This window comes from Natator depressus, chromosome 10 (assembly GCF_965152275.1).
Source record: "Natator depressus isolate rNatDep1 chromosome 10, rNatDep2.hap1, whole genome shotgun sequence".
Taxonomy (NCBI): Eukaryota; Metazoa; Chordata; order Testudines; family Cheloniidae; genus Natator; species Natator depressus.
Window position 1 is genome coordinate 22,790,230 of NC_134243.1, and position 16,006 is coordinate 22,806,235.

Consider the following 16,006-nt stretch of genomic DNA (forward strand, 5'->3'; position numbering starts at 1 on the left):
CAAATGGGGAGAGTTTTCCCTAGGGGAAGTACACTTATTTTACACAATCTGAAAAAGCAGCTTTTTATGCTCATAGACTTACAGACTGTAAGGTTAGAAGGGTCCATCATGATCAACTAGTCTGACCTTTTGTTCTTGCATTAATGGGAGAATCTTAAACAGATCTGAACACACCAGGAAGACTATTGCCAGCCTATCCTAGGTTCAGCAGAGGTGCCTGTTACTGTTCCCTGCATGCCATAATATGTCGTCTCTTCCAAACCGTATGTAAGACACAACATTAAGCAGATGCCTCATTTTGTTTTTGTCACTTATTTTTTTAACTGGCATGTTTGCAAGCTTAATGTTTGCAAACATTCCTCTTAACAAACTAGACTCAAATAAATTGGTTAGTCTCTAAGGTGCCACAAGTACTCCTTTTCTTTTTGCGAATACAGACTAACACGCTGTTACTCTGAAACCTGTGTGTATTCAGTTTCTCTTGAGCTGCATGTTTGATTAACAGCTAGATCTGGTGAACTGTTCACAAGTGAAATGCATAGACTTCTGTAAAGGAAGTGTAGTCCTTCTCCAACTGCTTTCTGAGAAGTGTTTTTAAAAAAAACAACCCAACAACTCCACAAAGTTGTCAGTTTCATGCAAAGACATGTAGAAAAGAAATTTAATAAAATCAGAGTGTTGAATCGGACCTTATTACAGGAGAGTGGGAAACTGTATAAAAATTAGTCTTTTTCACAAAGAGAGATTGTTGTTGTTTTCTATACCCTGCCATCAGCAGCAAGCAAGTCTCTGATCTGCGTTCCTATACCTGAGAGCAACGACAAAATTAATGATCATAGGAGACTATTCTCCTAGCCTTATGTAAAAGGCTTCACTCCAGTTATGCACAGACACAAAGCAAGTTACATGTCTGCTCTCAAACAGAGGCTAAATATAATTGTACACAGAGACCAATGATTTAAGAAATACAGGCTTTAGCTTGTTCTTAATCATCCATATTTTGATAGCAGTGTAATCTTTGGTCAAATCAACTTTTACACACTATGGTCCGGTATATCTCTGGCATAACTCCGACAAAATAAGCTGGCATTTTTCCTCTTACCGATGTAATTACAGTAGTAGTTGGTGATTGTGACTGTGCCCCTTCAAGATTGATAATTAGTACATTAGGCTTATGTAATTTTTCTAAAAATACACAACAGAACTTTTTTTTAAAAAAACTTTATAGAACCCAATTTTTTGTTTGACTTGCGAACACAGCACGGGGGAATATCTACATCCAAACATTGCAGCATTGTGTAAGACAAGAGCAGGAAGTGAAATAGTCTATAAACAAATACTGTAATTAGTTGCTGTTTTAAGTAAAAACACAAACAACCCCTAACCCATAAATAATGGAGACTTTTTTAAAGGTTGCATCAATTTTAATATTTTAAAATGTAAAAGACATTTAAAATATAAATATTGCTGTAATCTGACAAAAATCCTTTAGCCACTTATTTGTTCATTAACTTTTAAAAAATCCCAATAAACAATTCTTCATAAATAATTTATTATCCTCTTTCCAGCTATTGAATTGTGTTGTTGAATCATTATATACCATGTAATTGTTTAAATATATACAGACTGAAACCAGATTGGGAAACCAGTCCAAACAATAATTATGGATTAAAGGTTAAGTCAATGACTCAGTTCTTCCTTTCTACTTCTGACCTGTTCCTCCCAGTCCTGAAACTAACCCTGTCTCTTTCAGCTTTTGGCTTCTACTACAATCAGTATTTGTATGCACCTCTGCACTTCCTGATTTCTTTCTCCCACTTTGCTGTTGGCTCCCCACAGTACACATTTGAGTCCTGTCTTCACAGACAAAAAAGGGTGGTTTTTTTTTTTCAGTGACACTGTCTCTGTCAATTCAGCCAAACATAATTAAGAAACCCTGGTAAGGTGCAGTGTGCATCCGCTGCATAAGGAAAGTTTCTTTACCATGGTTGGCTAACATGGTTACTAATACATAGTAAAATCTTAAGCCACGTGTACAGTACGGAGGCTATTCTGGCATGGCTATGTGGGCACAATCCCATAGCGTAAGCACCGTCTATACCAAGAGAAGAGGTTTCTCTGTCGGTGTAGGAACATCACTTCCCCAAAGAATGGAATGCTTATGTCAACCTAGCTGTGTCCACAGTGGGGGGTTAGGTTGGCATAGCTGTGTTGGTCTGGGGTGTGTGTGTGTGTGTGTGTGTGTGTGTGTGGGGGGGGGGAGGTGGTTTCCCCACACCCTTGACTGATGTATATGTAGCCATGTGGCACTAACTTTTAAGTGTAGACTAAGCCCAAGTGTGGACAAGGCAGTTTGTAGTCATGTGTGTTAGCAGGTCATGGTAAAAACTAGCCTACCACCAGGCTTTTTAGTGAAGACAAGGCCACAGGCTAATGTTGGAATTAACTGGTCATGCTGTAGGGATGAGCATAGATTACAGCAGAGCCATTGTTTCAGACATGTTAAGCCTTGTCTATATGGTTCCTGTGCTACTTAAACTGTATCTATGTTGTGTATCTCCTCCTCCCTCTCTCCCTGAGTGATCATACCCTTTGCTTTGTTCTCCACTAGGATTTTAGAACTTAAAACTAGTTCAGGTTAGTAACTTAAAAACAAAACCGACACCTTTTCTTAATCAAGATAAATGCATGTAGTTAGTGTTACAAAAACTATGTAGACAAGGCCTACCTCTCCACTTTAATGAGGATTCAGAGGGCTTTTTAATTGTTAAGCGCGCACACATTTTTACGCAAGTATTTTTAATTTGTGTGTTTATCTAAGCATACTGTTGCTGAGTTTCACTCCACTGTGCACAGATGCCTTTCAGCCAACTCATAGTTTCCAAGTTTTATCCTGAGGACTTTTTGTATCGGTTGTAAATCCTTGATACACTTGATCTGGTGGAAATGTTGACAGAATCTGGACTTCAGCAATAAATGCTTAGTTAATAAGTTATGGCTCTTTTGGGATAATTTTCCCCTAAAGGTTTTAATGTCTCCAATAGCTAGACAACTAGATTGTGTAAGCAGGTGGCTTACATTTCTGTGAGGTGTGGCCAGCAGAATCTCTCGCTTGTTAAAGTCAGCAGTTTCAGATTAGGATGTGAATTTGAACCCTGTTCTTGGTTTAAAATTGCATGGGTTTGTATCCTGGGAACTTGCTTTGAGATTCTGGGTTTGCATGAATTCAAACCTCCAACCTAACTCAGCTGAAAATACCACCTTATTTAGCGGGAAGGAGAATCATAACGACTCAGGATTTGTCTGGTTTTGAATTGTTTCAAACTGTTTCCAGCCACAGATGCATCATCACCAGGCTTGAGTATGGTTATGAAAGTTTCACAACCTCCATTCATACTTGTCATGGGAGAGGAGTATCTTTGTCACTCGCTGGAGTAGGATTTGTTACTTGACATTCAGTTGTTTATGTATAATGTAGTAGCTAATCGGAATGAGCGTCACTTCTAGTTTGAGTGGAGCTACTCATTGGTGTTGTGGTTTAACCGCCTGGCTTACCCCTCAGTTCAGTGACTTTTTGTGCTGTGCAGAGGAACAAATCTGTAGTGGGAGCCTGTTTGGGTGGAAAGACTTAAAGGGATGCTGCGTCCTCCCCATAAATGGTCTTTTCCCTCTCCAAAAGACATGGAGGGATCTGGGCCTGGGGGAAAATGGGTAGGGAGCCGGAGCAGCACTGAGTAGTTATGATTCCTAAAATACAATTAACGAGGAAAGTTGAAGTAGGTGGATTTTATGCTGCCCTACTAACTCTCCACTAAGCACTCAGTGATTCATCTCCACCAAGTAACACAGCATATTTGGGTGCAGTGAGTCAATAGCACTGTGACCAGGGGAGGGAGACTGCAGACAATTATGGAGGGACGGAGGCCAGGCTCTTTGGCCCTTGCCTCCTACCCACGGTTCCATAGATTGGAAGCTGAGGAGAAGTGATAGCCTGCACAAAGGAGCTACAGTTTGTCCATTATTTTGTGCCACTGATATAAGGGCATATGTATTAAAGTGGAAGAGAGCTGTCTGCGTCAGTGTGAAAGTAGATCCAGTCTTACGTTTAGTCTGTATGCTACTGTTAGAATATTTTTGTATATTCTGGTTTTGGATCGTTTAATGTAGCTTAATTATTTGCATACACAACTTAAAAATAGCTCTGTGGGGCACTGTACTTAACTGATATCTTTCAACTGCCGCCTCTATCCTTTGCCATTTATATAGTCTATTGCCTTTCACCACTACCTTTGCTATCTGAATCATTATACGGAAAGAGCTTCTTTGAGGACTGGGAGACAGGACTCTCAAGTTCTATTTCAACCTCTGCCATCCATTCATCACTGAGCCTGCTTATTTCTTTCAGGTAAGCAATTTCTCTTTGAACTAAATGAATGGCTCACTTCATATATCCCAACTCTCAGTCCATTAAAATGCTGCTAGAAACTCAAGTCCTGCCTGCTCTGAATGATGCTTCAGATCTCATGACACTTCTAAATCGGGGCTTACCGTGGTGTTTCTGGCCAAAATTTCTTCTGCTTTCCAAACTTGGGCAATGTTTTTACTGTTGCTGTTCGCTCCGCAAATGGGTGAACGTCCATGATATGTTATATGTAAATAGCAGTAAAAGCATGTTGAGTTCCAAGATCTAAGCTATGGTATATAAATGTAAAATGTTTTGGGTGAATGAATGGAAATGTGAGTAAAACATTGGACATTTGTTGGGGCATTAAAAATCTTTTTTTAGAAAATATCCTTATTTAAACTAAATAGGTTTACATTTTAAAAATATATTTGAAATCATGACAACCTATGTTAATGCATAATCTTAGTGTAATTTGTTCTTCTGTCATTAATCCAATCCACATAGGGTCATCTCTTTGAGTTCTTCTCCGTTCTAGTCTGTTCCTTGGAAACTCTACAGTTTCCTTTCGAATGACATCCATCTAGTTTTAAGTCTTCCAACCCTTCTCTTCTCAGCATAACAGCCTGTTTTCTATTTATTCTTTGTCTTTTCACATGCCCAAATCATCCAACCCTGGATTCCCTCAGCTTTTCTATAATTGGTACCACCTTCACACTTCCCCTAATGTTTGTTCTGAACATAGTACATCCTTGTAACCCTAGGCATCTGTCTTAGCATTTCCACTGTACTCCAGATTTGATCCTGTCTCTTCCTCAGTGCCCAGCATTCAGAGTCATACCAAAGTGCAGGCCTAATTACTGTCTTGTAAATCTTTCTTTTCTGTTTGATAGGCATTCTTCTATTACTTCTTTCCATTTAGTTCATGCCTTTCCTCTGCTGCTCGTAAGTTTGTCTTGAGTTCACCATTATTGTATACTATGGAACATAGGTACTTAAACTTCTATGCTTTCTGGTAATGGCTGCTCCCTCCCTCCCTCCCCATGACTTACTCTCATGGTCTTCCTGGTGGGTATTATCGAATGTACAGACCACATACTCTTTTTTTTTTTTTTTTTTTAAATTTCTGTTAGTTCTTGTGCCATTTTTTTTCAAGTATACACCTGCATCTCTAATTCTTCTTCCCTTTCCTTTTTGCTTTCCCCCTCATGAACTCTACGTCATCGGCATCAAGGTGCCATTCTCGATGTTTTCTGTAAGGGTGTTGCACACCAATGTGAACAAAAATGGACTTAGTGCCAAGCCTTGATGTACTCCAACTCTTATTAGTAACTGTTCAGTTTCTCCACACGGTTTTTTAACTATGGTGAAAGCACCCGTGTACATGTCTGATATAGTCTTCAGGCATCCGTTTCATCCTCGTACGCCATCAGATGACTTCCCTCAGAATGTGGTCATATGTGTTTTCAAGATTGAATGCTATGTGCAGGGTTTTCGTCTTTTTTTCTCCTTTGTTCTTTCGCAACCAATCTTAATGCAAAAATAGCATCCATTATTGACTTGCCTGTTACGTATCCAAACTCATTGTCACTGATCTCACTTCTCTTCATAGTCTCTTCTCAATAACTTTATTCCAGATCTTCATTGTGTGGCTCATGAGATCATGATGTGGTGTTACCACAGTCTTGTATGTCTCTTGTTCTTTAATATTTTTCACCAGGCATCTTCAGTCCTCATGATATTAAACAGTTGTAAATGTGTTCACTACTTGCTGCAAGAACTTCTACTACTATTGGTATGCCACCAGGGACGAGAGTTTTCTTATTTTTCATGTTGCTCCATGCCTCTGCAATGTCTTCTCCTAGGACTGATGCCACCAGACCCTGGTTTGGTTTTGTCATTCGGCAGGAGTCTCTTCATACATAACCTTTTAAAGTAACTTATCCACTGTTCCTTAATCTGGTTCTCATTGCGCATGTTTCCACTTTCATCAGCAATGACTTTGAGAACAATGTCTTTAGTTCTCTTATTGCAGGTCTTTGCTAGTGTAAATATTTTTCTTGCCCTATATGGTGTGCTATAATCTATTACAATTTAAATAAAGTATTAAGCAGTACATGATTGCTGCTGATCTTTTAAAGAAAGTCAAACCACTGAGCTGGTGGTAGTCACTGGCTAAGCACCTGGAGCCAGACTTTGTTGAATCTAGGTCCATGGCTTGGAGGCCTCTAGGTGCTATGATAATACAGAAAGGGAAGCTGTATAGAGTATCCACAGTCAGGGTATATTAATTTGCTTGTTCACCATATATTTTTATATTGAGGTTGGTGATATCAAATCTCTTACAAACCTGATCCACTTTAAAAAAAAAAAATCCCTATATTACTTCATCTGGGCTCTGTTATGCTACATAATTATAGCATCTGAACAGTGCAACTTCTGATTGTGTATTATCGCATGGATTTTCTTGGGCTGTTGCATCTATCTTGTGCAGAATTTTAGCCAATTTAATTACCAACTTCCTGTAGTTTGATCAATATAAGGAGGCTGAATTATTTGTAACACAGATAGTTTTGTCCCTATGGTTTCGATCAAAAAAACGCAAGATCTGAATTAAGTGTGGGCATATCTGTACTACTTAGAGCCTCAATTTACCTATTTGTAAAATGACTATAATACATGTCACAGGTGCTATGAGATGTAATGTTTGTAAAAGTACTCTAAGACCTTTGGATAAAATGCCCTTTGTAAAAGCCAAGTATTTAGCATTATCTCTGGATGAAGCATACTGTTAATCCTTAAGTAGCTAATTGGTAGCTTGTTTGGTTTATATCCTGATAATGTATCTCAATGAATTGTGTTAACACCATTTTGTGTTTATGAGCATTGGGTTAAATTGATCACTGAGTTTGAAGGCAATCTCTCTTCCAAAAGTCACACAGTTGGCTGGCCATGTAAAAAGGACCATATTGCCTTGATTGGGTTAGGTTACTGCAGGTGTACAGACTCTTCATGTGGGTTTTGAAGAGGACTCAGGATCTGCAAGTGTTTGACCAAATATTAGAAAAATCAATTAATAGAATATATCACACAGGACAATGTTAAAACTTAAAATAAATCTGAAACTGAGTATTAATGAAATGGAAAAACTTCCAGATAAATTGACCAGCCACCCAGTTCAGTTTCCTCAAATATTGAGGTCCTAAATTTCAAGGTATTGCTTCTAGTTATTGGCTTTTCACATATGCTATAGGACGGGTGGGCAAACTACAGCCTGGGGGCCGCATCCGGCCCTCCTGACGTTTTAATCAGGCCCTCAAGCTCCCGCTGGGGAGCGGGGTTTGGGGTTTGCTCCACTTTGGCGCTCCAGCCGGGGAGCAGGGTAGGGGTCTTGTCCCATTCTGCGTGGCTCCCAGAAGCAGTAGCATGTCCCCCCTCGGGCTGCTATGCATAGGGGCAGCCAGGGGGCTCCACACACTGCCCCTGCCCCAAGCACCACCCCCACAGCTCCCATTGGCTGGGAACCGTGGCCAATGGGAGCTGCAGGGGTGGTCCCTGCAGACAGGGCAGTGTGTGCCTCCACATAGGAGCTGGAGGGGGGACATGCCACTGCTTCTGGGAGCTGCTTGAGGTAAGTGCCCCCCAGAGCCTGACCCCCAGCCCTGCCCTCCCCCACCCTCTGAACCCCTTGGGCGCAGCCTGGAGCACCCTCCTGCACCCCAACCCCAATTTCTTGAACATTCATGGCCCGCAATACAAGTTCCATACCCAGATGTGTCCCTTGGGCCAAAAAGTTTGGCCACCCCTGCTATAGGAGAAACCTTAGTGGATCTGCAAGATTATTTTCTGAGGAATGTATGGGCTTCTAGATTTCTCAGTTGCACCTACCTGACCTACTAAAGACCTGCTATACCACATGTTTTGTACCATATCCAGACGTGTTATACCACATCCATGTGAAACTGATGAATGCTTTTACTGATATGAGGCCATGTGAACTGGTGAACAGCAACGATAGAGAAAATCGTAATGTCCAGCTTCCATCTAAGTCAAGCTTAATGAATAAACCCCAAGAAATGGATGCCTATCTTGAGGCTATCAGATTTTGTTCTGTTTGTAGTCTGTCCCTTCAAACTTTATTCATATCAGTTTTTACTACCGTGATATTTATTTTTGTTGCAGTAGGCAAGCATTCAAAAATGCACTGGTTTAACTAAAGATGTGTGGCTTTTTGTTTAATTAAATCTGTTAATAAAACCAATGCAACACTGTTCACAACAGTGGGTGGACACTCATTTTTTTTTTTTTTTTAAATGAAGCCCATTTGCTAGCAGGTTTGAATCCAATTGAGTGCGCAGTCAGGGTTTTTCACAAGTTTTTTATTACATTGTTCTTTTAAACCAAAGCAATTTTTAAACTTTAATCCAACGTTGAATATAGACAAGGCCCCTGAAAGACTAAAGGGGGAGCAGATTCTGTTTATGTATCTAAAGCCCCAGTAATGGGCAACAGTAGACAGAATAAGAACATGACACTTAAATGTCATTGGTGCGCATTTACACATGAAGGAAGAGCTGTTCCTGAGCAACTCCATATGTGAACACTCTCTTATTCTGGAATAAGGGGGGCCTTGACCTGTTTAACTTAACCCACAAAGTCTGTTAAGGGTTTGTTCAATCCAAAACTGGTGTTGATTTTTCTTCTCTCCAGAGAGACTCTTTGTATGCTCTTTTTAGATAATATGCTTCCCCCCAAAATACAAATAGCTTTTAAAATGTTGTTCTAATTCAGGAAGGTTATATAGGATCTGATTTTAACATGGCTTGAGTTGGCTTGATTTTGAACAGCAGTTAGTTAAAACCTCTCCCTATCCTTTCTATGCACTCCAACTTACCTTCATCTTCCTTTCTCACAATCAAGCTTCCGCTCCCACTTCTGGATTTTGAAGCATTTAAAGTATGTGTAGTTGCTTTAGGCCTTCCTGGCCTTTAAGAAAAAAGGGAAAATTTAAAAAATCTTTACGTGTCATTGATGTCCTTGAAGTTACATGCAATGTCTAAGTAGTGCTGAGCATTGGTAGACTGTATTAGTAATCCATGTGACAGCCCAGTCTAGTTCGAGCTAAAATGGAATATTGAAAAAGTGCTGTTGAAACTGTTGCCATGAGCTCAGAGTTCTAATTAGCATCTAATCATGGTTTGTATTAATGTCAGCTACTTTATCGACTTTTTTCAGTTAACATCCAATTATCTGACTCACCAGTTTCAGAGGTAGGAAAGTCTCTTAGCAGCAGTCAGTTGTATGAGGCCACTGGGCTTTCAGATAGTTTTAGGCCCCAATCTAGCAGTGAGCTCTGTGTGGGCACAGGGATCTGTCTCCATGGAGCTTGTTGTGGATTGGGGCCTTAATTTATTCAGAAAGTCCAGAAATTATCAACTTTTGAAATGGTCCATATAAAACTTTTTCCTTCAAAAAACATAATTCAAGAATTTTACACTTGTAGTTTGATAGAGCTGAATGAAAAATAGTTTATCCACACACACATTGGGCAGGAAATGGAAAAATCCTTGGCCATACAAAGATGCTACAAAGCCCTGTCTCTCATGATACATTACCAAAGAGGGTGATCATCCTTTCCCCTTCTTGAAATCAAATTAAGTATTGTGCAACTTGGCCTATGGCTCAACTTAAATTACTACAGTACCACAGCTGCAGTGCTTCAGTGTAGACACTCAGTACAGCGACTTGGAACAAATATAGACTAGAAGGCTGTTATAGCTGGGATGTTTGGTGTAATAGATGAGTCTTCAGAAATCTTTGGGAGGAGAAGAGGGAAGACTCTTAAAATTTTAGGCTTTGTCTACACTAGCACTTTCATTGGCAAAACTGTTTATTGGTTAGAGGTGTGGAGAAAAAACACACCCCTACCAATACATGTTTCACCGACAAAAGGGCCAGTGTGGGCAGCACTATGTTGGTGGGAGAGCGTCTCCTGCTGACATAGCTACCGTCGCTCATTGGGGGTGGTTTAATTATGTTGGCAGGAGAGCTCTCTCCTGACTGTGCGGCTATGCAAGAGGCCTTACAGCTGCAGCTGTGCTGCTGTAAGGTCTAATAGTGTAGACATAGCCTTAGTGTAGGGCCAGCATGAAAAGAAGGGTGTGTGTGTGTGTGTGTGTGTGTGTGTGTGTATGGGAGGGGGTGTTGGTGTGTACAGGGAAATAACAGTTCCACACTGATGTCATAAATTTATTTTTATGACCATCTGTTCCTATGGATATGATTGTTACAATTTCATCATCATTTTCAGTACAAAACCCAAGAGATAGGTTGAGTGAAAAACTCTTTTTGCTTTGGCAAACAGCAAGTGTGGTAAAATTGAAAACCCATGAAAGGTCAAGGATCATATTTTAAACGTGATTTTAATGAAGCAGCCCTGGGATTGAGTTAAATCCAGTGTGCTAAGCATGTCTTTGGTGGTTGATTGTTAAGAGTTGTTGATGGCATGTAGTACCCTGCAGGGTTTGAGCTCCAAATAAGAGAAAGTACAGGAGATGGAAGGGACAGGTTGCTAGTCTGCTATGTTAGTAAAAATGCTGGATCTGCCTTTTACAGCATCTTCAATTAAAAAAGAAGGAAGGCTGGGAAAAACTGTAAAATTATTCTGGAAATAGGGTTTTTCAGATGAGGAGAGGCACCGTATAAACAAACTATAAAGAACAATTTAAAAATCTTTAAAAATAAGACAACAAACAAAAAAACTCTGCTCAGACTTACTACTCTGATTAAAATGTTTGTCTGCCAGCCAGCCACCTTCTTACTTGTTATCTGAATGCACCCTGCACTGTAACTTCTGTTCCCTGAACAGCTTATACGTTGTCTGTTTTCCAGCTTTGTTTTAGACACAATGTCTGCTCCAGCATCCCATCCACCAGCTCCCAGTGGCTACCCAATCCCATCAGCACCCCCTACATATGAAGAGACAACAGGAATAAACACTTACCCTCCTTACCCTGCCCCGGAATCTGGGCATGGACCGAACATGAAGAGTATGAATCCTCCTCCATATCTTTCACAACCTGTTCCAGCTCCTAATCCAAGTAAGTCTGAAATACTGTTCAGTGTTTTATATCTGTAGTTTCCACTTGGGGTCCTAATCAAGGTGCCATACAGGCATGTAGCAATCATGATGCAGAGAGATTCCTCCTTAGCCACAAGACTTCATATTTGTCCCACTATGTACACTACATGGAACTAGAGTGAAGTGAATCTCGCATAAAGAAAAGGAGTACTTGTGGCACCTTAGAGACTAACCAATTTATTTGAGCATAAGCTTTTGTGAGCTACAGCTCACTTCATCCGATGCATACTGTGGAAAATACAGAAGATGTTCTTATACATACAAACCATGAAAAAATGGGTGTTTACCACTACAAAAGGTTTTCTCTCCCCCCACCCCATTCTCCTGCTGGTAATAGCTTATCTAAAGTGATCACTCTCCTTACAATGTGTATGATAATCAAGGTGGGCCATTTCCAGCACAAATCCGGGGTTTAACAAGAACGTCTGAGGAGGGGGGGGGGGTAGGAAAAAACAAGGGGAAATAGGTTACCTTGCATAATGACTTAGCCACTCCCAGTCTCTATTCAAGCCTAAGTTAATTGTATCCAATTTGCAAATGAATTCCAATTCAACAGTCTCTCACTGGAGTCTGGTTTTGAAGTTTTTCTGTTGTAATATCACAACTTTCATGTCTAATCGCGTGACCAGAGAGATTGAAGTGTTCTCCGACTGGTTTATGAATGTTATAATTATTGACATCTGATTTGTGTCCATTTATTCTTTTACGTAGAGACTGTCCAGTTTGACCAATGTACATGGCAGAGGGGCATTGCTGGCACATGATGGCATATATCACATTGGTAGATGTGCAGGTGAACGAGCCTCTGATAGTGTGGCTGATGTTATTAGGCCCTGTGATGGTGTCCCCTGAATAGATATGTGGGCATAGTTGGCAACGGGCTTTGTTGCAAGGATAGGTTCCTGGGTTAGTGGTTCTGTTGTGTGGTATGTGGTTGCTGGTGAGTATTTGCTTCAGGTTGGGGGGCTGTCTGTAGGCAAGGACTGGCCTGTCTCCCAAGATTTGTGAGAGTGAATCTCGCATGTTTTCAAGGTATCCCTTATAACTGCCTCATCTGGCTTTCTACTGCTTAGAAGCCAGGTTTATTCCTAAATCATGATACTTTTCCATCGATTGCAGTAGTGTGGTTTCCTTTTATCTTGTAATTCATAGTGTCCTCAGCACTGATTGTATTTTAATGCACAGGGTTTTGGTTTAGACATGAAATTTTCTCTTTTTACACCTTTTTTTAAACAGTGCCTTTCTCTTTGTTTGCTCAGTTACAGTTCAGACTGTGTATGTGCAGCAGCCGGTAACATTTTATGATCGTCCAGTTCAGATGTGCTGCCCCTCCTGCAACAAGGTGATAGTGACACGTCTCTCGCACAGTGCAGGAGCGCTGACCTGGCTGTCATGTGGCAGCCTCTGTCTGCTGGGGTATGTTGAGATAATATGTAATGCTCTCATTTGTGATTCTCTCCACCCATGTCATTTCCATAGTTCAAAGAACAGCTGGCGAGCTGATCTCAAAAAGGGGTGGAGCCTATGCCTTTTATTACTCTCCTTCAGCCTGAGAAGGAAACTCCCAGTCTTCTTTTTAAACAAGCTAATTATGCAGAAATACGTTTCCACTGAATGTATGTAAAAAAGACGAAAAAACCCCTAAACCCTCCCACTCTGACCAATCATTCAGAATCCCTTTGACCTTTAACACAAGGGACGAGAATATCCTGGGCATAACTGTCAGCAGCTTCCGTAGATTTATGGTCTTTCCATACCTGCTGGGTTTGGTTAGCTACTCTTCCTGTGAATGGGACACCTCAAGGTCTCAGAGGCGCTCACCAATGCAACCCCTGCAGGGTTCGCAACCCCTGCTTAAAAGACAGAGTGAAGTACAGTGCCAAACTCTGCACTGCTCTTTCTAGCGCTGCACTATCCCATTTTCATTTGGGTAACTACGGTACCTGGGAAGAATGTTACTTGCCATGAATTAAAGGCAGAATGAAGCATGCTGTTTTATCTTTGCAGGTGCATAGCCGGTTGCTGTTTCATCCCCTTCTGTGTTGATGCCCTCCAGGATGTGGATCACTATTGTCCAAGCTGCCAAGCCCTCCTTGGTACCTACAAGCGTTTGTAGGCAATATCAAATATTGAGTGAAGATGGATGTCCAAGGTTGTTCAGCACCTTTTCAAGCTCTTTCTGAACTTCATGAAGATCTCTGTGCATTGTCATTGTGAATGGATCAAGATATATATCTCTATATTGTTTTAATAAGAATCTGCTTAGGGAGACTCAGGACTGGTAATGGGATATATAGTCTGTCACTTCACAGGCCACTTATTCAAGCTGATAGTGACCAAATGTTGTCTCTCTATGGTTTATGCAAAATAGATGATGGTGTGGGTCTGGTTAATATTAAAAAGCCCCCTGTGTGGATTAGCACCTGCGTCACAGAGACCAAGCTCTGAACTGGCATGCAGACAAACTTACCTTCTCACGCCTACAAGTGGTGCCTCTGGAAAAGCATTGAAGCTGGTTGGCAGGGGACTGCCTATGATGGTCCTATTCTGGGGCTAAAAAGGACTCTTGTCTCCAGAGTAGTCAATCTGGCACCTTTTACGTGCACTAAAATTCACTTTAAATTTGTTTTTAAAATTGCCTTTAAAAGAAACAGAACCAAAAATAGCCTGAAGTTTGGCTTTTCCCGTAGGCTGCTTTACCAAATCCGGCCCGCTCAGGCTACCATGTCAGATGGCTTCTCAACATGGTCTCCCAGTTTCCTTGCTGTTTGTGAGTTCAGTCAGATCTTTAGCACTGCACAGTGTGTGTTTGTGCAGGATTGTTTTATAAATGTATGTGTGTATTTTTTTTTTTTTTTACTGCTGAGTTATAAATCTGTGAAAATAGCTTTCTAATAGAAATGCTGATAGAGCCATGGCTATCAGTGTTGTCTTTCCTGTAATATAATTACATGAGCCAAAATGGTAAATCCTAAAAAAAAAAAAAAACCCTCGGGCCTTTTAGTTTTATAAAGCTTGGGTTCCATCTGTATAAATGTTTTTTAAAAAAATCAAAACAAAATATCTTTTTACTTGCTATTGGTATAATCTGATGATCACATTGTTTCATTAAGAAGGTAACTTCTTTTGTTAAGAAGTTTCACCTGAGTGAGTGCTAGGTGGGTAAGACTTGTATAGTGATATTTCAAATGAAAGAGACGTTTCCAAAATGAAATGTGGGTAGAATTTCCAGAGTCTGATCACAGGAATTGAGGTTTGAGTCTCTGAAGGTTGAAGCACTTCTCATGATTGGGGTAGAGCTGTCTGATAGAAACTGCAGCCTAACGCTGCTCCTTGTGTAAAGTAAAGCATGATTCCACCACTGAAGGTTCAAACGTGTTTGCTGCGATTTGGTTGAACACAACTTCTGTCTAAAAATGCAGCATTAGAAGTTGAGTTTAAATATGAGCTATGATTGTAAAGTTGTATTAACCTGTGTAAACAATAAATATTGCAACTATAATTCTTTTTAAAAAAAAAAAAAAAAGTCTCTCTCTAAATATTTGGAATGGGGTAACTTTTCCCCCAAAACATTACAACTTTTAACATTGAAATTCAGTGGCTATTGTACTACAGATATATAGTTGACTTTTATTTCTTTTTGTGGTTCAATTTGCAAGTGGTTTTAAGAGCTCCCTCTATATTTAGAAAAAGTTTCAGGTCTGATAGTTAGCTGCACCACAAGAATTTACCATAGTAGCAGCTAACTGGCAACAGAATAATGGAGGTAAAGAGCTGAAACTATTTTATGTACTTTACACTCTGCATTTATGGTGTTAGCACACATGTAATACACAATCTGTAGGTATAGGTTACCTTAACTCAAGAAAACCAAAGCTTGATGACAGTAGCAATACCCCACAGTGCCAAGAAGCGTCAGTAGAGGTGACTTTTGTGGAAAGCAGAAAACCGTTTTATGCGAGTATTGAAAATTTTTTTGTATTGTAATCCAAATAGAAGATTCTGCTTTCCATTTTGCAATTTGACTTTATTTTTTCCATAAGACTTATTTTCAAAGCTTGCTACATCGGCATAAGCAACGCCACCCTAATTAATAAAATCTTCTTTTTAACATGTGGTTGGGTAAGTTTAATTTTCTGTAGCGTTTCAGATAACGCTTCTTTCCCCAAATATGGTCAGTGTCCTTACTGTGACTATTTCCACATTTAAAGTAGTTTTCCCTACTGTTTCCCACTGGTACTGGATATATTCACCTATTCTGTGCTGTTTGTTTTGCAATATTATACCAATTTATATTAACGCTCTGCACACAGGTTGTATTGAATGTAACATGCTAATAGCCGAGACCTAGGAGCTGTCCCATGAGGAACTTGAGCTCATTGCAGTTCACTGGAGTGTGGGTCAGCTTGCCCCGGAGCATTTTGCAGGATATGGATCTAAAGCTGCAATTCAGTTGTTAAATC

The 16,006-nt window shown here is 40.2% G+C and overlaps 1 protein-coding gene across 8 annotated transcripts in view; it reads left to right on the top strand.

Moving 5' to 3' along the window:
- LITAF (lipopolysaccharide induced TNF factor) overlaps positions 1-15,632 on the top strand; it is a 139,721-nt gene extending 124,089 nt beyond the window's left edge. For 7 of the 8 annotated variants that reach the window (XM_074964631.1, XM_074964633.1, XM_074964632.1 and 4 more), the window contains 3 exons: positions 11,294-11,502; positions 12,803-12,959; positions 13,551-15,632. In XM_074964631.1, coding sequence (XP_074820732.1) covers positions 11,310-11,502; positions 12,803-12,959; positions 13,551-13,659 — 459 coding nt within the window. In that variant the 5' untranslated portion in view covers positions 11,294-11,309 and the 3' untranslated portion in view covers positions 13,660-15,632. The remainder of the gene's footprint in view (positions 1-11,293; positions 11,503-12,802; positions 12,960-13,550) is intronic. The other variant, XM_074964629.1, reaches the window with a different exon arrangement.
- The last annotated feature ends 374 nt before the right edge of the window (positions 15,633-16,006 follow it).